Source organism: Tinamus guttatus, unplaced genomic scaffold, assembly GCF_059628265.1.
Source record: "Tinamus guttatus ecotype Peru unplaced genomic scaffold, ASM5962826v1 Tinamus_guttatus_pri_ptg000033l, whole genome shotgun sequence".
Classification (NCBI taxonomy): domain Eukaryota; kingdom Metazoa; phylum Chordata; class Aves; order Tinamiformes; family Tinamidae; genus Tinamus; species Tinamus guttatus.
The window spans coordinates 6,453,116-6,481,102 of NW_028288567.1; the positions used below are offsets into that span (position 1 = coordinate 6,453,116).

The window sequence follows — 27,987 nt, forward strand, 5'->3', positions numbered from 1 at the left end:
AGTTACTTGGTTTGTAGTCCGCAAGAGTGAGTGATGGACACCTCCTTCTACTGATGTTTTTTTTAATACGAATAACTGAAATCCACCAAGAATGTTAAATTTTGTTCATAGTTAATCTTTATTAAGATACCATGATGCAGATGCCTTTGATGCTTTGAAATGCTGTGTTAATATTTGTAATGTACCATGTTAACTATTTAAACAACTCTTATCTAAAGCATTATTCTACAGCAAATGATTTTTACACAGAAATCATACGTGGGTTGCACAACCTGTGCTAATACATAGAGATTTAATCTGTTGGGTTAGCAGGCATAAAGGCACAGAAAGATGTAACTGGTCATGCAGGGAAGAATGAAAATAGAGCGAGAACTGGGCCTGGTGCACCAAGGAGCCAAAAGACCTGAGCTAGGTACACAAGCTGTTTTAGAGCAATAGCTGTCAGGGCAAGGGTGGCTTGCCAAGGAGGTGGCTTTCTAGTTTTCTACTTCAGAAACTATTCCTGTAAAACTGTTAGGAAATATTAATGCTAGTTTCTGGGAAGTATGACCTCCCCATGCTTCCAGAAGAATGAGGGTGATACTGTGCAGGTGTAAGGTACAAGAATATTGATAATATTGATAACTTAAAAGCTTTGAGTTCTTGTAAACCAGAAGACAGAAGTTCCTTGACTCTGTTGTGGAGTCTTCAGCCCCTTTGATACATAAGGGCAGGGGGGTGGAGAGGGGAGAATGGGAGCAGAAAAAAAAAAAAACTTAACTGCTATAAATTTAAGGCTCTGCTTTTTCTAGTATATGCCTCTGCTGGTCCTTGTTTCCTAACAAACTGCTAGGCAATGATTTGCTCCTTTGTCCTGCCAGCTACCTGAAGCTTTCCGTGAGTACACGAAGGAAAACTGGGTTAACTGGCCGCTGCCCCTGCCAAAGGGGTGTCTGCCTGCAGCGGGTACCTGCCCCTGACCACTGAATCTCAGAGCAATCTGGGGCAGTTAGAGGCTGCAAATGGGCACCTCAGGAGTACATAGGCAACTTGTGGGGCCTATAGACAGGTAACTGTCTTTGCAGGAGAAATAGGAACAAGATAAAATACGTATTTTCCCTTGCTATCACTTACTTTGTTGCTACAGGTTAATTAACATCTGAAATAATTAGTTCTGTGGGGTTAGTTTAACAAAGAAGGCAAGTCTTGTCACTGCAGGAAGGATGTGGATTAGTTTATCTCTAGAATTAATTCTTCCCACTCCTGCTGTTCTCGCTTCCTGGATTTCTGAGCATTTTGATTCCACTTATTCCTTTGTGCACAGCTCTTCAGCAGATGGTGTCTGATTTCTTCTGTGAAACTGTGCTTTTGTTTTCAGAATTCTAAACCTACACTCATGTATGTGTAGTTGATTCCATAGCCCTGTTCTGGTTTTCAGGAGAGCCTTAAGCAGTACAATACATACTGCAGTGCAATATGCACATATTCAATGTTTTGCTGTAAAAAAGGTGAAGGAACCCTGGTTTCTTCCAGGCACAGTGAATAGCATGTAAGCACTTACTGCCCTAAGTTGATGTTAAACCTTTAAGTTGTGCAGAAAGTGCTAGTGCCCTTGCTGTAGGCAGAGCAAAACCTCTCGCTTCATTCGGTTTAAGGCTGGAGCACGCTGCTGTCCTCAGTGCACTTGTGCTGCTTTCACTCCATCCAGCTACTGCTTTAGGAGCAGATAAACTTACAGCACAGGAATGATACCATAACCACCTTTTAAATAAAGTTTGAGGTCTACAGATGAGAAAATGTATTGAAAGCAGGTGACATTTGATTTTTAATTACTTGCCTGTTTCTCATACGGAGACCAGCTTCTGAACAAGCCAATCTCCTTCAAGAGTCTGTTGGTGTTAGTGTGTGACTTCAGGGTGCGAGTGCTTAGCTGACACCATTCAATATTACCCTTTTGTATGATGCTCTGGGCTGAGATAATTTTAAACCCAGTTGGCTGAAGCAAAGCTGTCTTGGCCAAACACAAGAAGGAGTCGTACTCTGCAGGTGCCCAAAGAATGGTGTCTGTTAACCTTCTTTTAAGAAAGTAGCCTGTAAAAATGACAGTTACAAGTTTTGCTTAAACTCAGAGCGATTTGTCTTTCAAGATATGAGGGTGTCTGTTTTTAAAAACAGTGCCTCTTTGAAGGAGTGTGCTGCACAGCTTGGATTAACCCAGCTTGTTTATTTGTAGCTATTTTTATCTCTTGAAAGGGTCTTGAATGTTCAAGAAGTAGTATTTAAACCTGAGTAAGAGCTGAATTGTCTCTGTTGCTGCAGACATTGTAAAAATACGCCTTTCATCTCTTGCTATTTTTTCAGTAAGCCTACCAACTTCCAGAGAAACCTCTGCTTTTATGCCAGAAGGTCTTTCCTGAAGGTCCTTTGAGGAATTGCTCTGGAGGCAAATGTGGGCTTGTTGGTACCTGCAGCTGTTGTTCTGCCGAGGAGAATGATGGCATCGTGTTTTAGAAGGTGTAAATCTAATGTGTGGGGGAACACAGCCAACACAAACGTGGCTGCCGTGGGAGCGTGGAGTTAGTCATTGCAGGCCAATACAGGCCCTGCTGAGCAAACGATCCCTAGTTTCTAGTGCAGCTACCGGCTGTTTCCATTTTGCTGGGACAGAGTTAGCTGCAGGTGTCTGTTCTTGCAGGGGAACTCAGTTACTTTCAGTCATCCACAAAGCATCTTAAGCCACTAGTACCATCTCAGAGATTTCTTTCTTAAAAATGTGCCATCTTCTAGCACAAACCAGTTTGCTCAACTCCTTCGTAGCTGCCATGAAAACAGCTCCTAGGAGCTGGAAATCTTGGTGTTATAAAACTATGACTGAAGTGTTCCTTTCAAACCTGTAACATTGCTATTTCTGAAATAACATTTTCTATTTATGTCAAGATCAACTTTGAGGATATTTTGTTTTTTCTTTCTCGCAAATTTAGATGTTATGCTCGTATTCCTCTGTTGCCTTTTTTGTGCTGATTCCTTTTCATTTTGCCACGATATAGACCATCAATCATACTGTGGGATCTGGGGGTGGGTGGTTTTTCATTATTTTGTTTGAATTTGTGTTTGCATGTTGGGTCCATTTTTTTGTTCTGTCCTCTGAAAGTAGTGTTTGTTCACCAAAGGACCCTCCTGCAGAGCGATGCCTGTGCTGAAAGCACCATCTCCCCAGGTCCAGGCACACGTGTGCAATGAGAGCTCACGGTCTGATTCCTCGGAGGGGGGTAAGTTTTGTCGAAACCTCCTGAATAGCTTTTATTAGCCAGTACTGAGCAAATGAGAACTTGCTGTTCAGCTGGCTAGCAAAAACGTGCATTTTACCACAGTTGCTGATGTGCGCAAGCATAACCATGGATAAAGAGTTCTCCCATCATTATGTGGCTGAAAGATGAAAGTCCTGCCGCAGGGCACTGAAATCCACGCTGGCAAGTTGGGCAGGTGGCTTAAAGAAGAGACCTCCCAAAGGCTCGCTCTCCCTGGGGGAGCAGCAGCCAGGAGGGTGGCTAATGCTGCTGCTTTGGCACAGTGGGCGTCACTCTTCTGCTTTAAACTGACATAGAAGATGCCTCCTCAATTTGGAGGGTGACCTTTTCAGTGAGGTGCTTGATAGGATTTTTTTTTTTTTTTTTTGCATGAAAACTGCTATTGCAGTACTAACTTATGGATGAGGTAGAGACCAAAGAAATAAGGCTATGTCAGTCGCGTAGCATCCTGTCCTCTCCACCCTGTCCATTGCACCTCGGGGCCTTGACTGCATTGTACGTGACATGCAGCATTTACTCTAAAGTGGCCACATCTGATTTGTTCTTTTTTCTTTCTGCAGAGCAAAAGATTGTAGATGGTTTCTCCCTAAATGCCTAAAACACTCTAGCAGGCTTTCAAAGGGAGTAACCAGAACTGAACATATGGATGTAAAGTGAAGATTACAGCATGGACTTATAAAACTGTGATATAGTTTAATGTTCTTAAAACATTGATGATGGGCAAGGGGAAAGAAGGGATGAGTATGTTGAAAGGCATACATGGCTGCAAGAAACTGTTTTAACGCTCCAAAGCAATATGTTCTTAAGGTGCCTCTAGAGTACATCCAGACAGTTATCTTAACACTTAACCACCCACCGGATACACATTTACTGATGGTGAGAAAGGACTATGTTGTTTCCAAGACCAAAGGAGAGTGTTTTCTTTCCTCATTCTCTTTCCTCCTGTACTAACCTTACTTCTTTTCTCACTCTTCTTTTTGCTTATTTTGAATTTATTCTTTCTCCTTAGGTCTTTTTAAAGATCTGGTTGTCCTATTCTGTCTTTGTAGCTGACCCTCATGGCTCTGGCTGGGGGAGAGGGGATCCCTTTACCCAGGGGCATCACCTCTGCTCTCTTGTGCTCCCTGATTTCGACAGTGGATCTTGTTCTTGGATCTAAGCGTCCATGGAGGGACGTGCCGTATTGTCCTGCCCTGCAGTGCAACTGCCTCACAGCCCGCACGGCTGTGCTGGGCTCATGACCGCCTCGGTGCAGCGCTTCGCCCGCAGCGATGAACGCGGGCAATTCTCTGCAATAATTCGTAGTGGCTCCTTATACTGTAGCCAGACCTCAGCTGCTCCCGGGTCCCCGCGCTCGGGCGCCTCCGGGGCCGTTCCCTCCTCCTCGCGCGGGGCGGGCGGCCAAGCTGGCGCCGCTGCCCGGCGCGCGGTGCCGCGGGCGGAACTAGAGCGCCGCGCGGGAGAGCTTAGCCCGGGGCGGCGCCGCGGGGAGCAGGTGAAGCGGGAAGGGGCTCGGCCCGGGGCAGCCGTTACCTCGCGCGGCCGTTACGCGGTGGCCGTTACCCGAGCTCGTGCTGGTGTCTCTCCAGCGCGGAGCCGGAGCGAGGCGAGTGCGGCCGCCCGGAGCCGCCCGTTAAGCAGCGTCGCGGCCGAGAGGGGCAGGAGCCGCCTGCACCGCGGCACGGAAGGGGAGCGGGTGAAGCAGGTGCGGGCCGCTCGGCAAAGGGGCAGTGTCCGTTTTCCCCTGTTTTTGTTTGTTTGTTGTTTGTTTGTTTGCTTGTTTTGCTGGGCTTTCGTGAGGGGGCCATGACTCGCGAGCCCTCCTTGCTGCTGGTATGAGGGCTTCAAATAACCCTTTTATTGGCAACTCATGGGAATCTGGCCGGGGGCCTAAGTTCAGTCAGAATAAATGGCCTCAATCATTGCAAGGTATGTGACTGCTTTGCTTTTTTTTCCTCTCTTCCCCACCGCCCTTCTGACTTACCTCCAAAGAGGATTTGAAATTCGACTTTTTTTTTGTTTATTTGCTTGTTTGTTTTTGTCGCAGGGGTTGTTTTCCAGACCCGCACACTGAATGGATGGGTATATGCAGTGCTCTGAGCTGAATGAGCGTTTTAGGGGTGAGGGAAGCAGCCCTTTTTACATTTCCCGACTGCATTTCATCGCATAACTGAGCAATCTGCACAGAGTCAGAGAAGTGACACGTTTGATCCTTAAATTTGGCTCAGTTTGTCAGAATCTGATCTGAGTTTTGACTGTGTTGCTGTTGCCTTGCAATTAAAACACACCCCATTCAACTGCGTTGGCTAGTTTTCTAGTTCAATTGAAACAGGCTCTACTTTCCTCCCTTATTTCCATAGAGTGGCTTTATCTAAAATAAGAAAACCTATCTAGTCACTGTAGTTCAACCTGTGAGATAAGATTGGTCTTAGAAGCTACGATCCAAATTTTATTTTTGTGGCACAAATGCGGCATTAACATTTTGATTGTCAGTTTTCTTTGGAGATGCCATGCTTTCCCTCTGAAATGCATACTGCCCCTATCTGAAGTAAGCTAAAACTGAGACTCAAGTGTACAAATTGCAAATGCCTACTGCAAATCAATGAAGATGGGCACCAAAAGCAATTACGCGGCTTTGAAAATCAATCTGCAGCGACTGAAGTTGTCCAAGGATGGACGAGGGTTAGATACTTGTCAGAGCAGGACTCTAGGTGGGGAAGAGCCTGGTGCAATGGCAGACTCATGACCCTTGAATCTACATTTTTCCAGTCTGAATTCATATACAGAAACCTGCATGTATGCATTTGCCTTAAAGCATTTGCATTAAGAGAGGCTACCATGAAGCTGAAGTAAATCATGCAGGATTATCAGAACATAGCTGGTAGGACAGAATTTTGTAAGCAATTTGTCTATAAGAAGTGCCCCAAATAAATTTGAGTTAATAAGTTTTTTAAGGCTTTTTATTTTCTCTGTGATCTGTCACATTTCTTGTAGGTAGTCATTCTGCAAGGTAGTATCTTTTCAGTCTGCTTGTATATCTGGTGACTATTGCAGCAGAGCTTTCAGATGACTCTAGTATTTTATAGACACAGCACTGAAGTGTTTTGGTAAGCACTGAGCAACAAGTTCAGACCTCTCAGTAACATATACATAGCCAATTTGTTCTAATTAGCTACAACAGGTAAATAAAAAGGTTTGGGGTAGAAATTCCCAAATGGTAGTACTCCCAGAAGATCTTGTTTCTCAGTAATTGTTTGTCAAGTAATTTGTAGGCGAAGTAGCAAAGCAGGAAAAGGAGGTGGTAGGTGAAGGATAGCTTCCGGCTGTAAGCAACAGGAATCGATTATCTTACATATTTCCATACATTTTCCTCGTATTATTGTTGGAGTATTCACATTCTATGGTCAGACATGAGGAGGTAAAGCCTTAACTTCTGTGGGGAGGGAGCACGGGATATTGAGCCTACAAGGGTGTTTTGGCCCTGCAGCATTGAAGTGCTGAATGAGGGCAGCCTTTTCTAAATGCGCAGGGTCCAGATGTGGCAAATAGAGCTCTAGTTACTGTGTGAGTCTCTAAAGAGATGCCACTTGGAAAATAGAGCATCTTTTTTTTCCTCTTCAAAGAGACCAAAGGATCTGCTTATAATTAATGCTGAGAATAGTTTTCCCCTTTTGAATAATACTACTGAAAAAGATTCCGGGTTCTTCCTCTGAATGCATTATCTTTAATTAAAAGCATCCTTGTATGTATAATTGGGTATCTACTTTTTAAAATAGTGCTGGCTTTAATGTCTTGGCCATGCTAGACGTGGCAGGGCAGCTAGCTCACAGTAAGATGTGAATAGTTTTTACTCTAGTTGTTTTTTTATGTATTTATTCTTTTATGCAGCCTTATCAGTGTATCTGTGCTCAAGCACACTGTGCAGTTACGGAGGGCACTCTGATTGGCACCGCTGGGAATGTTTTTGTGGGCTTCACTCCAGCCAGGCTTTGCTGGCTGCTCTGATGCTGTCTGGTGTTTGTTGGGATGAGGAGATGACCTGAGACCATGTTCATTGACGGGGGGACCGTGTTTGTGCTGCTGGGGTTTATAACAGGAGCTGCATTCTGCGTTTCTCCTCAGAAAACCTAGCTAACCTCCAGCATTCCTGTTTTGAAGCATCTCTAATAGAGAAGATTAGTTTTAACCCAGCAAGCAACCCAAGACAAGCGTAGGCTTAGCAAAATCTTATTTTTTTAATTTCCTCTAACTCAAGCAATTCTTCCCATATTTCCTGCACCTAGCAGCAGGTATTTTAAAATTCTTTTGAGCTTTGCAACAAAGACACGTAACTATCTCACTATTAGTTTATTCTTTATATCCTGGCTGTCCATCACATCTGCACCCTGGTTATGCTTTGCAGGCTGATAGAAGGTGAATCTTTCAGTTTAAATGGCCACATATTATGAATCAATATCAAAACAAAGCTCTGTTGAAGAACATAGTTCTCTTGCCTGCTGCACCTTGAGTGTTAATTGCTCTAAAGTGGTGGATAACGGTAGCGCACTTCTAGGTTTTTTAAAATCCAAATGGAACTTAAGTATTTAGTTGTTATTAAGAGAGAGATGAAATTGTAAGAGAGAAGAATTGTGCTTGTTACATGTTTACTCTGGCACATCCTTTTGGTGTTGCAGTATTTGACAGAAAATGATGACTACCATCTGTTCCTCTCCTCTTTCATCATCTAAAGTTCCTTTTCTTGTTGAGAATGAAGTCTTCTTAGGAAGGTAACAGTTTCTGTTTCATTCGCATGCTCACAATTATTTATTTTCTTATTTTTAATCTCAGATAAATGTGATTTTTGTTCATGCTATCCTAACTGCGGGAATCATGATCTTAATTTATATTTACAGTGTGCACATCATCTCGCTGCTGCACTGCAAGCTGCCAGAAATTTCTTCCAGCAATCTTTATGTTCATCATTTTCACCTGCACATCTTCCTTTAACTGAAAGATTGTCGTGTACTTTGTTCTTAGTACTTTGAAGTGCACGTTTTCAAATCGTGTTTGCACTTTTTTGTTGCTGCTGTGCAAAGTACTGTGTCACTACCGATTCTGTATACGTTAATAATTAAATGCTATAATGACACAGTTTTCTCACACTGATAATACAAAAAGCCTATAAAGCTGCTGGTTAAAGAAGATCCTTCCCTCTCTGATTTGGTGAAAGACACTTAAAGGATTAGATGAAAGGAAAAACACACTGTAAACAGAAGTATCTGTGCTCTTCCATGTACCACCATCGAGTATGACATAAATCTGAGTCTTACCTAGAGATCAGACTGGGCAAGATGTTGGCAATAATAATATCAGATGGGAGGAAGGCAACCTGAGAGCAACCTGGTGACGTTGAAAATAGGGCCTCCATTTCCCTTACGGTCTGTGGAACAATTAACCCAATGTCATCTCCTTCTTTGGAATATTGAACTCTTGGTTCATCTGCACATTTTCATCCCCCAACATAACATGCAGATATTGGCATAGGATAAGGGGATTTAACTCATGATTGCTAGAAACTTGGGAAGGCAAAACAGAACAATGTGCTATTCATAATTTCCTTTCAGACATTAGAAATTAAATGTTGAAGTAAATCCCTAGATATTTTTGGAGCCCATTTTACTTCTTCTGTTGTATCGCTTAGCTGGCTGGACAGTGGATATGTAGCATTTGTTAAACTTTGTACTGGCATATTACCTTTTTCTCTCTTAGCTTTGGGGTAGGAGAAGCAAGCAGAGGCAAAATAAGGAAAATGGAGAAAAATGAGATGCATTTTTAAGCGGCACATAAGAATGTGTGGGGCATGGATTTGAAAGGACAAGTAATGTCGCCTAAGTTTACATTCTTTTAACTTGAGTAACTTCCTCTTTACAAGTGTGGCATGCAGCATTTTCATGGGACTGGGAGATGTGCAGCTGCTGGAGGCCAAAGCTTAAATACGCGCTCTGAGGGAGGCAGAATGGGTAGGAGTGACCTTGGGCCCACGATACTTTGCATTTATGCTTAGCTAGGTTTGGGTCTAATTGCCTGTGAGATTTCAGTCTGGTTGAAATATTCACTGCACTTGACTGATACAGAAATTTAGGTGAGCGTATATGGTGCAAGGTACTTTATTGCCTTTGGATAAACTGCATCAGGGATTAGTTGCCCAAAGCAAAACTCGTGGGTGCTCCCAGAGCTCTCTGTTGGCTGCTCCTGTTGGGTTCTTGCTGTGCTCGCTGCCTCCGGATAGGGAGCAATCTCGGATCAGATTGTGGGGCAGAGCAATACAATCTCTTCCTCCAACTTTGGAGCTGCCATTGTGCAGCACCTCTCTGCGGCAGCACTAGCGTAAATAGTGCATTTCTTATCGGGACAGCCAGAAGCTCTCGGGTTTGTATTTCCTGCCTTTGGTGTTGCAGATAGTTAGGGAACGGCGGCCGGAAGATATCGTGCTGTACGGAAAGATAGGGCCCCTAGTAGCCAATAGTGTTTAGTCTATGGTGTAAGCAGACGGATGTGACGTTGTAAACCTAGATATATAACACCTTGTTTCCCATCAATAAACGCCATTTGCCGTCCACCACATTGCTGTCAACTAGCTGATAGCCCGAGTGGCTTGGGGGTGGTCGCCGTGCCGTCCCTGAACCAGGTCGCTGCAGCCATTTGAACTGCAACAAGTGGTGCCGAAACCCGGGAACGTCATCGCCTGGATGAGCGAGCAGCGTGAGCAGCAGCCAGAGCAAGTGGACCACCCCGGCGAAGGGGACACTACCGAATCAACAAGGAGGATGGAAGCCCTCATAAAGGTCGTATCGCAATTACATAAGTACTGGGGGATTGATTGTAAGCCAAAAGATTTTACTCTTGCAGTTACAAGGCTTTTGAAAATTAAGGCTATAGACCAGCCGGTGGATATTCTCCACCCCGAACTGTGGGACAAATGTACTATGGCATTAGCTGAGGAGACAATGTTCTCAGGTTGTGGGAAAAACCTTAAGGCCTGGGGAAAAGTTGTACAAGCCTTACAGAAAGCTATGAAAGAGCAGGAGACTTGGGTAGCAGTAAAAGACTGTTTATTGGCCACGTACAAAGTGGGAATCGGGACAACTGCGCAGACTTTGGACCCCCCAGATGATGGCAATTCTGCTGAGCCTAAAGGTCAGCAAGAGGGTGAAACATCCCCTCCATCCCCGAGCCCCGCCCCGCTTACAGAGGAGCAGAAACAGCCGAAATCTGTTTGGAGCGAGCTAGCCGAGGAAGCCAGGAACATTGAAAAGAAGTCAGAGCATAATGACGTCTGGGCCAGGCCACCACCCTATGCCCCTCAAGATGGCGCCGAGCCACAAGGGGAAGGGCGGGGCGAGGGTGCCCCCGGCGCAAGTGAGGCGCCGGAACCGGAACCGGAAACCAATGGGAGTGACCGGACACCTGAGGGCGGCCCGAGGGAGGGGCCGAGAGGAAGTCCGAGGGAGAGGCGGAGAGAAGACCCGAGTGAGGGGTCGAGAGCAAGTCCGAGTGAGGGACGGAGAGAAGACCCGAGTGAGGGGTCGAGAGCAAGTCCGAGTGAGGGACAAAGAGAAGATCCGAGTGAGGGGTCGAGAGCAAGTCCGAGTGAGGGACAAAGAGAAGACCCGAGTCAGGGGTCGAGAGCAAGTCCGAGTGAGGGGCAAAGAGAAGACCCGAGTGAGGGGTCGAGAGCAAGTCCGAGTGAGGGACAAAGAGAAGACCCGAGTCAGGGGTCGAGAGCAAGTCCGAGTGAGGGACAAAGAGAAGACCCGAGTCAGGGGTCGAGAGCAAGTCCGAGTGAGGGACAAAGAGAAGACCCGAGTCAGGGGTCGAGAGCAAGTCCGAGTGAGGGGCAAAGAGAAGACCCGAGTCAGGGGTCGAGAGCAAGTCCGAGTGAGGGACAAAGAGAAGACCCGAGTGAGGGGTCGAGAGCAAGTCCGAGTGAGGGGCAAAGAGAAGACCCGAGTGAGGGGTCGAGAGCAAGTCCGAGTGAGGGACAAAGAGAAGACCCGAGTCAGGGGTCGAGAGCAAGTCCGAGTGAGGGGCAAAGAGAAGACCCGAGTGAGGGGTCGAGAGCAAGTCCGAGTGAGGGGCAAAGAGAAGACCCGAGTCAGGGGTCGAGAGCAAGTCCGAGTGAGGGGCAAAGAGAAGACCCGAGTCAGGGGTCGAGAGCAAGTCCGAGTGAGGGACAAAGAGAAGACCCGAGTCAGGGGTCGAGAGCAAGTCCGAGTGAGGGGCAAAGAGAAGACCCGAGTGAGGGGTCGAGAGCAAGTCCGAGTGAGGGACAAAGAGAAGACCCGAGTGAGGGGTCGAGAGCAAGTCCGAGTGAGGGGCAAAGAGAAGACCCGAGTGAGGGGTCGAGAGCAAGTCCGAGTGAGGGACAAAGAGAAGACCCGAGTCAGGGGTCGAGAGCAAGTCCGAGTGAGGGGCAAAGAGAAGACCCGAGTCAGGGGTCGAGAGCAAGTCCGAGTGAGGGACCTGGAGCGAGCCCGAGGGAGGGGCGGAGAACCGATGAGAGCGGACATTTCAAAAAACACCGAAGCCCAACGAAAAAGTACCGGAGCCCGGAAGTGACCAGTCAGTCGAGTTCCGACTCCGGATCAGCCACTAGTCAGGACGAGTGGCTCACAACCGATTCAAACTTAAGGAAGGAGAAAAAGAAGGTAAACATCCGAATTAAAGAAAAACCGGCGGGAGCGTTCATGATTAAGCATGTTGCAAAGGAAGAGCATCTGACCCCAATTCAGGTGGCTGTTACCTTTAAAATAAAACTAATGAAAATTGTGAGTTTCTGTTCACAGGACCGGATCATCGGACACCCCCGTAACCCGTACACCCCGGTGACAAGCATCCCGCCCGAGCCTGCGAGTTCCACGCTGACCGAATCCAGAAAACAACAAAACAGCCTCCGCAAGAGGGGGACGCGATGCCTTTGCGTTATCTTAATTTTGCAGCTTGTCACTATAGGACAGGTAGAGTCACACCAGCCCTTTAAATGGGGTACTTGAACAGATCGAACAATCTCAAGCAATTAGTACAAAAATAACTACAGGGCTGATCACAATGATCATGATGACGCTAATCTTTGGACCCTGTATATTGAATAAGCTCATGCCGTTTGTCAAGAATCAGCTAGAGAAGGTTAACATCATGTTAGTAGAACACCAACAACTGCTTTAAGAATATATCCACTCAGTATTACCCCCAAGTTATCCCAAGGTACACCCTATTCCTACACCCTGGTATTACCTGTCATCCCCTACCTTCTACGCGCCTTCTTCTTTGTGCCTTATGTTTTATGTCAAGTTTATGATATGTAATTTTAAGATTGGTATAACTATAAGAATAGAATAAGATAGTAATAAGAATAAGATAGTTGTATTTTAGCTAGTTTTGTTATGCATAGGGAGGGGGGAAGTTGTTGCAGATAGTTAGGGAACGGCGGCCGGAAGATATCGTGCTGTACGGAAAGATAGGGCCCCTAGTAGCCAATAGTGTTTAGTCTATGGTGTAAGCAGACGGATGTGACGTTGTAAACCTAGATATATAACACCTTGTTTCCCATCAATAAACGCCATTTGCCGTCCACCACATTGCTGTCAACTAGCTGATAGCCCGAGTGGCTTGGGGGTGGTCGCCGTGCCGTCCCTGAACCAGGTCGCTGCAGCCATTTGAACTGCAACACTTTGGTTTACTTCCTGGCGGAGGAAGCTTTATTTTATCTGGTACTCAACTCTCTTTCCTACAAAATGATCCTATGGATCCTTTTGTGCTCACCTGGCAGATGTTATTTGTTGTGTACAGAGCAAGTTTTGCATTGCTGTGCCATTCCGAAGCTTGTCATAGTGTTCCATGAACAAGGTCATTAGGAAGCTTTTCATACACAAGTATCCTGACCTCTTGTTTTTTTCATGCATTTCCGTGTTACGCAAAGACAAAACATGATGCCCAGAGATGGTAGGACATAGCACGCGGGACAGCTTTAGGGACTGTGCCATGGCTTAGTGCCCTTAAGACCCTCTGTGCTGAGGGACGCTGTTACAGGTGCCAGGCAGTTCTGAAGACCTTCAGGGGGTTGCTTTTCCTTTCAGACCTGCTGGGGTACTCTCCCCTGCAGTTGCTGCTCTCCAGACGAACTGGATCTGGAAACAAAAGACACTGCAGCAGAAGGGTGCGTTTCCAGTAAAATCTAGTCGGGAAGTTTATGTAACAGGACAAAAATAAACTGAAACATCATTCCTAAATTGAGCCATTATTTCTCTCGCGGGGTAATTATTAATCAATAAAGCTCTTATCTGACAGTGTCAGAGTGCTCTAAGTGCTCTGAGCTCCCTTGTGATCTGCTAGTAAAACAGCCTTAGAGAGCAAATGTTATTAACTCTAAAGATAATCTCTGGCATGTGTCCGAAAGCAGCATGGTCCCTCAGAGCTTCTGTTTCACCCATGCACTAGCTGTTTTGGACTGCTGTGGTTTAATAGCCAAGTCCACTTGGACTTGTGGGTGCTGGGCGTTATTGAGGCTGTACAACCCAGGTGTTGCCTATGCTTTGAGACATAAAAAAAGAGATTCCTAAATGTTAGGTTCAGAATCTTTCCAGTTGTTTATTTCTCCAGTAACATATTTGAAAAGGATCCTCATGTTGCAGGGCACAGGTGGGCAACTGCTATCAGAATGAGGTAGGAATTCAATTCTGTCCTTAGGTTATTTTATAGGTAACTGCTCTTAAAAATATGTAGCACTGTTCTCGGGATGCTGATGGAGACGTGGCCTGAGGCAGGACAGAGCTTTGATGTTAATAACAGTTGCAGTGTTCCTATGGAGCTGTTCAGTCTGTTATTAATGCACAGACAGAGAGAAGTGCAAATCGAAGTGCAAAAAAATGCTGAAGCATAAGACCACTTTTCACAAGGAGCAAGGATGCTGTAGGAGAGTTTTGAGTTTCTTGGGTTTGGGGGCTTCAAAATGATGACGGTTTCTTGAAAAGCACTTTGCCTCCTTCAAGAGGAGCTAATTTTGGGGTGCTTTACTGGGTCTGTCACTTTCTAACATTTTTCTTTTAAAACATGCTTTTAAAGGAACAAAATGAAAACATTCTTCCTCAGACTATTTATGAGAGAAATATCATGCATGGTATTTAATGCTTATCTAGAAACAATATCCACCCTAGGGAACAGCAAAGTCCTGGGGCTTTAATTACTTGACCATGAGATAAATGGAAAATTTCTTTCTAAGGTCTCGCCTTTGACCACTTAAACAAAACAAAGCTCCCTTTGAAGTTGTGACTGTTAGAGACAACATGCCTGCATTGTTGCATCAAGACACCTTAGAGAAAAATAACACCACTTTATTCTTTTTATCTCTGTAAACTGCATGCACAGAAAAATTTTGTTTCATCTATTCCTTCTTCCAGAGTTGTGCTGCTGTATTGCTGCAGCAGGAGAAGTGGGAACAGGGGACTAATGTGGCTAATGACTTTCCTGTCACAGAAGACAAGATCTCTGTGTTCTTCCCTACTGAAGTGACTAGGGGCTGTGTGGCCCTTACGAGGGAACTGAGACACGGTGGCTGTAGAGATCAGCTTGGGATTTCCTTTAGAAAGACATAATGCAAAGAATACCCGAGGCGGATTCCTTCCAAACAAAAATGACCTTTTGGGCGAAGTGATTTGTCACCACTCTCAGTCCTCTGCAGTAGGAGATGGGACTTTGCCGAGGCCTGAAATTAATTTTGGCACTTACCGCTGGTCTGTAAATGAACTCATCCTACAGTGCATTTGGTATAAACTGCAAAAATGTGCAACTTTGCCTGTTTTCATGTAATGAGTTCTTTGCATGCACACTTGTGGGCAAATGCAAAATGTGCCTGTTTGCACACGCTGCCCTCGTGTTCTGCTCCCAAACTTCTAATTTCTCGGTCTCACCGAGCCCAGCTGGGGGAAATCCTTCCATAACTCTGGGTGCTCCTGTGACTTTGGACAACTGAGCTTAGCTGGACTGAAATGGGGATCTTGGCACAGCTCTTTGTACAGGGCTTTTGGTAATGTGCTAAAGTTATCCAAGGATTTGAATTTTCCTAGGCTAAGTGTTAAGAGAACTATGCTGGCCAGTCTTTGTAGCCTGCATGTGTCTTGAGTTGGGCTGGGAGTTCAAGAGAAGTTTCTGCTGCTTCTCTGTGACTCAGGAATAGAAACACTATCTATCAAATACCATGGTAGGTATTAGTTATTATGTAAAGTACTTTGAGGTTCCTAAAACCCCTTCCTGTTCTGCTTCGCAATGAAATGGATGCTTCTAGACTGCATTGGGTTATGTTTTAAGGCTCCAAATGGACAAAATTTCAGGGTAAATCAGGGCTTGAGTATGGTGGGGCTGAAAAGAGTTGCCTATTTTGTGCTCCAGAGAGAGTTCAGGGAAAAAATAGCACTTTCTCCAGTGACAGTGATAATTCTGAAAGACCAGTTAAACTAATAAGCAGATACCCTTCTTCCAGGGTCTCTTATTCCCATTCTCCAGTCTGTGAGGGTTAAGGAATCTCAAGTCACTTCACAAGACTGTGGCACTTGTCTGTGTCAGCAGTCTATTTGTGTAGCTTGGAGTCGTATCTTAATAGTGTCCAGCTCCTCTACAGATATTTTGGTCGTGTTCATTTAGCACTGGAATTCTGAAAATTAGCGAAAGAGATGAACTACAATATGTCCTGTCGCCTAGATCGTACAAGATACGAGTTGGCTCTACTCCTGTTATAACTACGTAAACTACCAGTAAGCTGTGTCAGAATTCTTGCTTTGATCCAGGGACGAATTTGGTCCATTCTCTTCACTGAATATTTTATTTAGTCCTTTCAGCGATTTCAGAGCATCAGATTACTCTGCAGCAGGAGAAAAAGACAAAACAACAAAATCTTCCAGCTCTGGAGAAAATGAAGACAGTTCTATGTCCTAAGCGCTGCTTGCACTACAAAAGCGGGTAGCAATATCTAGTGTTTTAGCAATTCCCCTAGCATATGGGTGTGGGAAATATGGCATTCTTTAAAATAATGTATTAAAATTATGACAACCCTTTTCCACAAACCACATTCCAAACATTTCTCATATTTAAAGGGAATCTTGAAAACACTAATTATTAAAGAGAATCTGATTTTTGTTCTACTTACAGTGTGAAGCAGCTCAAACATATTCAAAATTGATTTCAGACAGATTTTTGTCGCTTCAAGGGTGTTTTGGAAGCAGGAGTTTTCTTTTTAAAGGGTTCAGAGGGCCAAAGAAAGAGAAGTTGTTTTTACCCTTTGCACTGTTGTTGACTGTTGTGCAAATATTCCCTTCCTGCTCCCGTTTACCCAAGCTCATGCGGAGGCTGGACGTGTCTGCCCTCACACCCTGCTCCGAGGTAGTGCAGCAGAAGGAACCAGGGGCCTTCGAGACCTAGAGCCTTGGCTATGCCTGCTGTTCACGCCATGGGGAAATGGGGAAGCTGAACTAATTCTGTGGAGGTGGAGTTTTTCCCCAAAAATTTAATACTGACCAAATGCCGGAGCAGTATGATACCTCTAGAGATGTCAATTTGTGACTTGTGACAACAAAATGCCACCACCAACATAGGGCACGCAGCATCTGCGATGCAAAAATGAATGATGTAATCAATATTTTGCTAACGCAACCTATTGATCTAATGTCTTATTGATGCAACTTATTGATGTCCTGAGTGTGATCAGTGAAACTTAAACGTGTAGATCAAATCCTATCTTAAAAAGTGAGTAAGCTTTTGTATTTTTGTAGTATGTTGCATGCCTCTGACCTATCCAATTAGGTTCACCAGCCTTTGGTTCTTCTTCTGCAGGCATTATGCTGCTTGACATACTTGTGACACTGATTGCGGGAACAGTCATCTACTACTACTTCCTTTCCAAGAAGAAAGAAGAGACATTACCCTTTAAAGAGGGATGGTGGGGCAAGGGACAAAAGCCTGACGCTGAAGATGCAACTATTCGACCGTTTAAAGTGGAAACTACAGAGGAAGAGCTGAGCGTAAGCAAATTTCTGTACGGGGGAGAGAGAAGTGTGAAATGGCCAAGTAAATGTAGAACTTGCTTGAAAGTAGTTTTTAAACTGAACCAATAACTACATTTGTTAAAACAAGGAATCGCCAACAGGCGGGAGTGGGAAGTGATTTTCTGTTAGTTTAGAGATAGGTTTGGATAGGTAGAGAGCCCTTGCTAAGCCTGACTGTATAGATTGTAATAATAGTGTCTTTATTTCTTTCAAAGGCAGATACAAATATTTTGTTTTCTTGAGTGCCTTTAGTCTGCGGCTAAAGACTGCTGCAGCTTTTAAATGCTCAAATGCTAATTCTTCTCTGATTGATTTTATACTTTGGTCAGCACTAACACTATAGTATAAATATGGAAAAAAATACTTAGGTTGCAGAATTTGTTAACTAGCAAAGCTGTTGATTATGTGTTTAATTCGGAGATTGTGCAGCTCCTAGACCTGTTGGGAATAATGTTTTAAACAGTACTCATGAGATTGCCAGTATTAGTCAGTTGTAATGGATTGCTTCCTCTATGAAGTCTGATTTTTTTTTTCCATTTTTTTAATGCTTCATTTGTTCTCCTTAGTGATATGGACATTGATCTGTAATAAATATAATTTCTCTTTACACTGCACACAGAAAGTTAGATACTAACCTACAGATTTTTTGAAATGTACAATACTATATTGTAGTATTGCAACAATATTGACTCATCATCCATCACTAGTAAACTCTTGTTTCTAAATAAATTTTCACAAAAACTAGGGATTAAAGTTATACTAGCATACATCAGATAAAACTTTTTTGTTGCTTTTACAGTTGCTGAGCAAGGACAAAACAGCCTGTATGTACCAATATGTTAAAAGCTTTGTTTAAAACCCAGGCTTTTGGTTAAACCACATTAGCAAGGGTTAAAGACAGCGTGGCTTTCTCATGTAATGTGCCAAGGAAGGTTAGCTCCCCTGCCACCAGCTTGCCTAGTCTGAGACTGCATGAGCAGTGCATGCGTCTAACTCAATGTAGTCAATATAGGAGCTGTCCTTACAGCTATATTCAAAAATGCTGCTCTGGTTTAAACCTCACAGAGGCTCGAGCAGGGGAGGACAGGATCTCCAGAAATCCCTTCTACTCCCAGCTATCCTGTGATTCTGTTTGCACTAGGAAGGGGCTCTTGGCTGTCCTTCCTTGAGAGCGATTTTGGACTGAATTTGCCACCTCACCTGTAAACTGTTAAAGGGCATTACCACAGTCACTTCAAGAGTTGTTCTAGAGGTGGAAACTTTCACTCCAAGGCTCATTTCACCAACTTTGGCTATGTGAAATCTAGTGGTGTGTTTACCAGTGAAGACACCCAGCCTGTTGGGTTGGGAAGGAGAGCAAAAGGTCTGAGCCAGATTCATGCATCAATGGTAGCCTGGGGAACAAAGCACCATGGAAAGGTAAAGAAACTTTACCTTTACTTTAACTTTTAGTGGGTTTGAAGCCACTTTAGCACTTTTGGTAATCACTCTGCAAGATGCCATATCCTCTGGTTAGCTAGAAGAGTAACCATGTGATGGAGGAGATGAGTATCATAAGCAAGCTTCTTTGTAGCTGCCTGTTGGTTTTGGGTTCTGTTAGAAGGATTAGAAAAAATTATCTCTGTGGCTATCAGCCTTGCAAACAGGTCAACGTTGTTGAACAAAGACTGGGAGAGTGTGGCAGCTGTAAATAGGAGAGCAAGGAGGGCTTGTAGAGGAGAGCAGGAATTGGAATGGATGGATTTGGAATGATTTCACTTGGGAATAACCAAAAAGCCTGCACAGTAAATAAAGCACAAGCTGGCAGACATAAATGCTTGTAACGTCTCTTTCCTTCTTTGTTTTTGCCTTTAGGACTTATTTAGGAGACTTGACCAAGCTCGATTCACTGAGCCACTGGAGAACAGTTGCTTCCAATATGGGATTAATTCAGTATATCTCAGGAAGGTTGTCTCTTACTGGAAAAATCAGTTCAACTGGAAGAAACAAGTTGAGGTTCTCAATAAATACCCACACTTCAAAACTAAGATTCAAGGTGTGTGGCTTTTTCCATTAAAAATAAGCAATGATCATAATCTTGTCTATAAGAGGTCTCAGTGATATGAATGCTGCGGCATAGGTGAGAAACTCTCTTGTCATACCTGAAATATTTAGGAAAAGGAAGGACATGTGGAATCCCCTACATAGCAGGTAGACATCAAGGTTTCATTTTAACATAAGCAACAGTGTCAGACAAGACAAAATGCGAAGTCCTCCCCAAAAAAAAAAAAAAAAAGATGAAGGGTGTATTGTCTGAGACAGGAGAAAGGAAAAGGATGCTGCGGGCAATGCCTGGAGATAACAATATGGAGAGAGGTTTTGGCTTTGGCACAAAGGCCATGATAAGACAAAGTTAACATGTGAAAGGTCAGATTCTTAACTTCTGTCAGCACTGAACATTTCTGAGAGATTACAGAAGTTCACAGGACTAAATAAGGATGGGGAAATCTCAGTCAGTGAGAAAGGCTGGGGTTGTTGGTGAGCTGGAGCTGCTGCAAGTCAGAAGTGTTTGTATATGCATCAAAAAGTGAGGCATGCAAGCCCCACTGCTAGAGCGAATTTCCACTACTGTATGGTGGAAAGCAGAGCCTTGAGCAGCTCTGAGGATAAGCAGCTCACCAGGAACTCCCAGAGTGACGCTGCTTATATATCGTACAGCTCATACAGGAAATACAACTGCCGTTCTTACTTTTTCACTTAATAGTGATGGGAATGGCTCTAGAGTATGGTTGAAGGCACTGAACACTCTAGACAAAGATAGAAAAGAACTATAAAATCAAGCTAAGCTAAATCTCCTTTAGCAAGTTTTTTTTTTTTTTTTTTTTCAAATCCTTGATTAGCTTATCAAAAGTTAAGATGTATAACTTGATTGCAGGAGGCCTCCACAGGGAGGGAATGCTTACTGAAGGCTTTTTAAAATTCCTTTTGCTGCAAGATTAGGATCAATGGTGGAGACAGAAGCCAGACATGTTCAAATGTAAAAGAAGGCTTGCGCAAAACAAGGAAAGTGATTAACTTCCCCTGAAACAAGCTGCTGCTGGCTGTAATGGCTTCTCAATGCCTTCAAGCCATAATTGCATGTCTTTTAGGAAACAAAGCTGTGGTAGGCTCTGCGTAGGAATATTTCAGTGAAATTTAAGGGCATCCGATATTCAGCCACTTGGAATAAATGATGTAATTGTCTCTTCTGCCTTTTTGGCTGCGTGAGTCACTGTGTTACCATTAGTGGATTGCTTCACTTCTAGGCCTTAATTTGCCTATTTAGTCTAAAACAGAAATATGTCTACCTCTTTTGGCTGCTGTGGTGCTTAATTGCCCTTTATAAAGTACTTTAAGTTCCTTGGGTAAATGGATCCGGAGGTGCAGGGTGTTTGCATAGTCACCAGAAGGCTTCCAACTCCCCTCTATTCTGTGATTGGTTTCAGTGTCATGGTAAAATTGGGCATGTTATTTATTTATTTATTTATTTTAACAGGTATCGATATCCATTTCATTCACGTAAAGCCTCCTCGCCTGCCGGAAGGCCAGTCTGCAAAGCCATTATTAATGGTTCATGGTTGGCCAGGCTCATTTTATGAGTTTTACAAGATTATTCCACTTCTGACAGACCCCGCTAGCCACGGCCTCAGCGATGAGCACGTTTTTGAAGTCATTTGCCCATCTATCCCTGGCTACGGCTTCTCGGAAGCCCCTCACAAGAAAGGTAGGATGTGTGGGAAGAAGCTAGGCTTTAAACAGCCCTTGATCTCAAGGCGACAGAGCAGCCCCTAGCAGCAGAACATCCCCTCCTGGTTCCTCTCATTTTCCCAATGTGGAAAATCTGAGCTTAGTAGCATTTAGGGTGTCACTGAGCTTCGTACCTGCGTGTGTAGGTGACGGCTCTGTGGGATGGAGGAGGGGTTGGCTTTGCTCTTCCCTACTTCCATGGTTCTGATTTGGCAGGGCTGCTTGTGTGTATGCTGGAAGCGGGCCACGTTCATTGAGGATCACGTTACTGGTTGTCACTTCGGGTTTCCAGCTGTCGTTAAACTGGCACCGCTTACGGCAGGCAGAACAGCAACATGTTGCCAGGGCAATGTCAGCACTGCTGGGCACATCAGCCGGAGTACAGTCCTGGGTGCCCGGGAGAGCAGCCACCCCGCCGTGGGGCAGGCGCCTGGAGATCTGTTGGGGCTAGAGGAGCAGCCCCTAATGAGCACTGGACTCTCCTCCTGCTTTTGCTCCTTCTCTGGACCTTACCTTGGCCTGGCGAGGGCCTCGCTAGCCAGGAAGACTTGTAGCTTCTTACAAACTTGGCTATTGCCTTTCCTGGGAGAATAAATGCACAGCAGGAGTTAATGCAGTATGTTTTTTTCTTTTCTAACAGACTTTAATTCTGTAAGTGCTGCTTCTGTCTTCTATGAACTGATGCTCAGACTGGGATTCAGTGAGTTCTACGCACAAGGTGGTGACTGGGGTGGGCTCATCTGCACCAATCTGGCCCAGATTGCTCCCAAGTGAGTAGCTCTTTGGCACACTGCTGAATGATTGGCATGCAAAGCTGTTTTATTCTCTAAATAGCAAAGTATTGCTCATGCACCTCAGAGTTCCTGTCTAAGTCCTCATGAGCATTGTGCAGTTTCTGTCTTCAGTGCTCAGTACTACACAGTGATACAGAACTTCTTCCAAAAAGACAATTGCTGCGTAGCACTTTCGTGATGGCTGCAGACCAAGTCTGGAGTGGGACCAGTGTTTGTAGTGAAAGGAGGATTGGTGGCATAGTGATGTGCTGATTACTGGCAGTTGCCCCTTTGGCTTGTTTTCACATGAAAAGCTAGACAACAAAGTACAGCTAAGACAATGAGCAACAATGTATTCAGAGGAGCAGAATTTAAGTATATCTCTTCAGTTAATAACATTTTAAACAATTTTAGAGTCAGATTTTTATTGAATTGTGTGCTTTCTTTTCTGGTTTTGTTTTTAGCAATCTGAAAGGCCTTCACTTAAATTTAGCCTCAGTTACAAGACTAGGATTCAGTCATGTGCTCTCCGTTCTGCTGGGATGTTATCTTCCAGGGCTCTTTGGATTCCAGGATGAAGATGTTAAGCGGATGTATCCCTTCTTGGAAAAAGGAGTCTACAGGATCTTGAGGGAGTCTGGCTACGCTCACATACAGGCTACAAAGCCTGATACTGTTGGTAAAGTGAACAAACAAAGCTTTCTGAGCTCAGAATTGTTGATTTTAATTGTACTTTTCCTTTCTAGAAACAAGACACATTGCTTAAAAGGTATAGAAAATCTTTTTTTTCTCCCCCCCGATTGAAGTAGGAAAGTTTGAAATTTTTAAAGATATGCTCATCTCCTGTACAAATCAGAAAAGAATATGTATCTGTGTGTAGTATTTAACTTGTTTCTTGTGTGAAATGGTAAATCTGCACACCACAACTGAGTGTATGGCCATGTGCCTGGCATTCTCTAAATGCTGCTGACCTAATTTTCAGTTTTCATAAATAAAAGAGTTTATATAATACTTTTCCACTTCACCAGGGACCACAATTCCACTTCAAACACATCAGCTATGCTGAGAATAATTTCTTCCCAGAGAATGGATCACATTTAAATAATGTAAACTCTAAGAGGCTTTTAGATGTCTCAGTATACAAGCTAGATCATTTATAGGGATAATAATACCTGAAAAGTAAATCAAATTTAGTTTTCTCTCTTTGCTAGACAACTGATTCAAGAATAGTGAATATATCTTACCTGAAAAGTAAATCAAATTTAGTTTTCTCTCTTTGCTAGACAACTGATTCAAGAATAGTGAATATATCTTGGTTTAGTGCAGCACTAAACTCACTGGGGTTTGATCACACAGGAAAATAAACTATTTTCTTAGTTCAGAAAATGATAACTAAATCAATTTTAAGTAATTTGGCTTGCTTTGAGTTGTGGTCTCTGAAAAATTCTAGTCTGTCAATTCCTTGTATGCTTCAAGAAAAGATAGGGAAGCTGTGGGTGACAGATGGCTAGACCCAGCTTTGCTCCTTTTGCTGTGGCTTTCTGGCTGATTCTTGTCCCCACCAGTCATCTGTGGTTTGTCAGGGCGGACTGCACAGACTGTGAAGCAGCAGTGAGTTCAAATTTTGGGAGCTGAAGCAGGAGCACTCCTGCAACTTGGAGGAGGAAGGAGAGAGGAGCATGGCAGAAGGGAGGGCTCTGCAGAAGAGAGCAGAGCGTAGGTGGCAGAGGCAAGGCCAGAGAGGCTGCCAGCACCTTCGCGAGGCTTCTGCTGGGAAAAGGCCACCTTGCAAGTAAGGCGATATGGCAGGAGAGCCGCCGGCGATCAGCAAAAGCAGGATCCTCGGCACGGAAGTCGTCTCTGCCTTCTGGCTGACAGCGTGCTCCCGATTGCTTCAGCGTTGGCTTTTGATCAAATTGGCTTCTGTGAATCTGATTTTATGCTTATTCCCTGGGAAACTCACAGGGAGTGTTGGGTTCACTTTCAGTTGATTGAGAAGTCTGGGAATTTGCCTGCACTGTTAGAAGTGCTGTTTGGATCAGTGTCAGTTTTTCCAATCTGTAAACTGATGCACTCTTCCTCATTTCCTTCACAGTATGAGAACTGGTTATTGCTTGTCTAGTTCTGCAGATCTGGAGGGCATGCTAAATATAACTTTTTGTTACATTTGGTTTTTCAGTTATAAATGTTAATTATTTGATAACTGGAATGCACATTTAGTTTGTAACTATCAATGAAATTGTGCTGGCTGTACTGTGGGGCACCACAGAGTGAGGACGGGGGGATGCATGGATGGGACTTAAACACGCTGTCTTCTTTAGGAAGAATTTTTCCTAGGCCAGAACTGAGCAGCTGGGATGATTTATGGTGCCTGCATTTGACAGCACTAGGCTGTATTAGCAAAGCTCCAAGAGCAGGTGTGGGTCTTCTGGGTGAACAAAACAGATGACCAAAGGTATATTAAGCGTTGTTCCACATTAGGCAGTTGGCTATTTCTAATGCGCAGGATGAACCTTTTAATAAAGCCTTGCTTGTCCTTAATGACTTTCTAATAATCCCTGAAAAGGTTTTCCACCAGATAATGACGGAAATTTTCCTCGTCTCTTCTTACATATGTAGGCATATGGAGTTTGGTCCTGTAATGCTGTTAATACATGACAGCTTCCACATTAATGGAAGCAAATCTTACTTGGCACACTAAGATAATCTTATTAGCTCACTAAAAGAAAAAAAAAGGCCAGCAGAAATCCAATAGTGTTACATCACTTTAAAAAAAACATACTGTGTGAGCTAATATGGAAGCTCCTGGTTTGCAGATACTATCAGTTTATGATTCAACAATAAACGTTTCTGACTTGTTCTAATACTTTTTTTTTTCCTGCATTTAACACAACTGCTGGAACAGCTTCATAACAAGCTGTCTGCTCTGTATTAAAATGGCAGCTTCTAAAACAGTCTTGAGGTCAATAGCAGGATATTCTAATTTTAGTTAAATTTTCCTCCTCTTTTTCAGGCTGTGGTTTGAATGACTCTCCAGTAGGACTGGCTAGCTACATCTTGGAGAAGTTTTCTACTTGGACTGATCCTGAATTCTGTAATTTAGAGGATGGAGGACTGGAGAAGTAAGCACTTTTGAACGACCAAGCCCTAAGTCATAGCTAAATAAGTGCCTATTTTGGCTACTCCCATCTTGCAAGGAGCCTGTCGCAACCAAAACAAGACACTGTTGGACTGCACAACACAGAGGAGCAAATAGATTTTGAGGGTTGACTACTCCATTCCCACCTTGATCCCCTAGAAGAGATACGTCCTGTAACTTCTGGGGATTAAAAAAGCTAATTTAGGTGGAAGAACCTCATTTGGTCGGAACAATGAAGATGTGCTCTATATTAAAAAGCTGGGAAATAGAGCTCATGATTCATTTTAATACTGATACTTAATTCTGTGTACTTGATTAATCAGTATTACTTCATCTACCTAATGTTTGCTAAGTCACTCCTAGTTTGAGGCAGAAATTAGATTTTGATGTCCCCTTCGAAAACTGCTGAGGTATGTGACAGAACAGAGTCATGTTAGGAAAATGTCCAGTGAAAATTGCTTTCATTAGCACGTTTCCACTGCTTGCAGCTAGTGATTTAATATGAAGAAAATGCACTATTTGTGGAATAGGTTGGTGAAGTTCCTGCAATGTCTCTAGGGAAAGCTTATGGTAGCATTTGGGATTATGAATAATAAATGCCACAAGCTGTTCCATGTGCTCTTCTCCTACCCACCAGTGCAGGGACAGTATAGCCAGCTATGCTGGAGCATAAAGCACCTGTGGGGTGCAAGTTTAAATGTCACTTTCCAGCCTGTGTCTGAACATACTGATTTGGCCACTGACACAGAAGAAAGAAGCAGGAAGTAGAAGTAATACCCACCATCACTCAACTGTTTTCCTTATCAGTGGGGTTTCTGTTCAACTAATTTTGCTTTAATAATTTCTTCGCACAACCAAACCAGAGAGTCAAGTCCTTGCCAAAGAAATATGAAACGGTGTTTAGTCTTAACTGAGCAATCTCTCTGGGCTGACCTTTTCCAGGAAGTTTACAATGGATGACCTGCTCACCAATATAATGATCTACTGGGTATCAGGCTGCATAGTTTCCTCAATGCGTTTCTATAAAGAAATTTTGCAGAAGGGCATAGGCACACAGAAACACGAAAAGTAAGTAGTTTCTTCATGAAATATTTTGCCTTGAACTTAATCTTTTGGTGGCTGATAGGTCTTTCTGCAAATTTCTGAATGCTGCAATGATGCATCATGCTGTTCTCTCACAGTACAGTGCTCCTGGGTGATGTGCAGGGTTGTGCTTGGACACATGTAAGAATCACAAACGAGCAGTAAGGAGCACTGGCTCAAACAAGACAGCTTAAGGACATCCCACTCTGGGCTTAGCCAAATAAAGATAGCGCAAGTGCAAGCAGTCCAGGAGTTTATTTCACATGCTAAGTTAGCTGTGGCTGATCCATGTATTCCAAGTTTACGTTCATGTAGGGATGTCCCTGTTCTGGAAACAGATTGCCTCTTCCTGGGAAGGATTTAAGTCCTCTGTTTTGGACCTTCAGTATATGGACAAACTCTGCACCCTCTGAAAGCCAAGCTGCTCTTCCTGCTGTGCCGGAGCGCTTCTGGCTGCAGCTTGGTTGCATGCACTTGTGTCAGCTGGGGTAGGAGTGGAGGTTTAACCCTACTATGAGGTATCTGCAGCCACAGCTCACTGCTGGGTGAGTTTAGCTGGGAAATGAGGCTCCTGAGAAACTACTCGGTTGTTTAAGCTGTTGTGGCCACGCCATAGGCAGGATGGTGTGCCGTTTGTGCCTAACTGACATGAGACATATGGGCTTCTGCACATCTGGAGAGTCTCAAAGACTAGGGTGAACCTGGGTACCTGGTTTTCAGACTCTAGTGTACATGTGCCCAACCACTTGTGTGCCTTACAAAGTCTACCACCTCTGATAATGCTGCTTATGTGTATGGGATATTTAGACCTTTTGTTACCGTGTTAAGGACTGCTTTATATGATATTTTCTCCTCAAAGCCTGTTGCTTCTCTCCCCCTGCCCGTACTCAGTGGAGTATATTCGTGCAAGTTGCAAGCAAGAGCTTTTGTCTGTGGGTACTACTTTGCAGGGCATAGGTTCACAGTTCAAAATGTTTTCTCTGGTCAGATTTACTTTTTACTGCCTTTTTTTCCCCTCTCGTCCTACCCTTCTTGCAGCAGCTCAAGATAATCCCTCCCCTACCCTACCCTCCCATTGCTCTGACAGGCTTAACGTGCTTTAGTTGTAATCTTCGCAGTAAATCTCTCTTACCAGTCCTTGTCAATTAGTTGCTTTTCTCTCAATTCCTAACTCTTGATCCCTGCGTGCAGCATGAGGAAATGTGATACCCACCCCTTCCTCGAGTTCTAACTTTTGTACTTGCACCACTAATGTCTTAAAGTCCTTGTACAGATGTCTTGAAACTTGTGCAAAAACTGTAACTACAACTGCAGTGTTGTCTAGTGTACAAATTTTGGATATGGAAATCACCTTTTAATTGCCTAAGCAGTGTGTCCAGGCATTGGAGAACACAATTTCCAAGGAGCATCGCCTTGCTTGCTGAATTAAACATTTGAAATACTCTTTTCTTCTCTTGCAGGCTCCCTGTGCATGTTCCTACTGGCATTGCCTCCTTCCCCAATGAGCTCATGCACACACCCCAGGCCTGGGCCCGCAAGAAGTACCCCAACGTGGTCTCCTTCCACTACATGCCTCGAGGGGGCCACTTTGCAGCGCTGGAGGAACCAGTGCTTCTGGCTGAAGATGTTCTGCAATTTGTTGGAAAAGTAGAGAAACAGCAACTTTGGAAAAAGAAAGGAGAGTAACTCCCCTGAGGGAGAGTAGGCAAGTTTGCTATGACCTATGTGATCACATCTTATGCTTGACCACATGTGAGAATGGGCAGCAAGCAGAATGCAGGGTAGCTAAATAAGATACTGCCTTTGGGCCTTACTGTTGTTTCTTTTCTTACTGTTTTTTTTTTTTTTTTTAACTCTTTCGGCTAGGC

At 44.0% G+C, this 27,987-nt stretch overlaps 1 protein-coding gene across 1 annotated transcript; it reads left to right on the forward strand.

The window, feature by feature from the left end:
- The first annotated feature begins 17,132 nt into the window (after positions 1–17,132).
- EPHX1 (epoxide hydrolase 1) lies at positions 17,133–27,973 on the forward strand. The gene is made up of 8 exons (XM_010226538.2): positions 17,133–17,335; positions 19,214–19,394; positions 20,874–21,101; positions 21,765–21,894; positions 22,362–22,576; positions 24,911–25,019; positions 25,979–26,104; positions 27,580–27,973. The coding sequence occupies exons 1-8, from the start codon at positions 17,153–17,155 to the stop codon at positions 27,803–27,805; spliced, it is 1,398 nt and encodes a 465-aa protein (XP_010224840.2). The 5' UTR covers positions 17,133–17,152; the 3' UTR covers positions 27,806–27,973.
- The last annotated feature ends 14 nt before the right edge of the window (positions 27,974–27,987 follow it).

What these genes read in the sequence shown, in the direction of transcription:
- EPHX1 (XM_010226538.2), top strand. Translation starts at nt 17,153, where the DNA reads ATGCTGCTTGACATACTTGTGACACTGATTGCGGGAACAGTCATCTAC. An exon ending in TACAAAGCCTGATACTGTTG is followed by an intron (nt 22,577 to 24,910) that starts GTAAAGTGAACA and finishes CCTCTTTTTCAG; the next exon opens with GCTGTGGTTTGAATGACTCT. An exon ending in GAGGATGGAGGACTGGAGAA is followed by an intron (nt 25,020 to 25,978) that starts GTAAGCACTTTT and finishes GACCTTTTCCAG; the next exon opens with GAAGTTTACAATGGATGACC.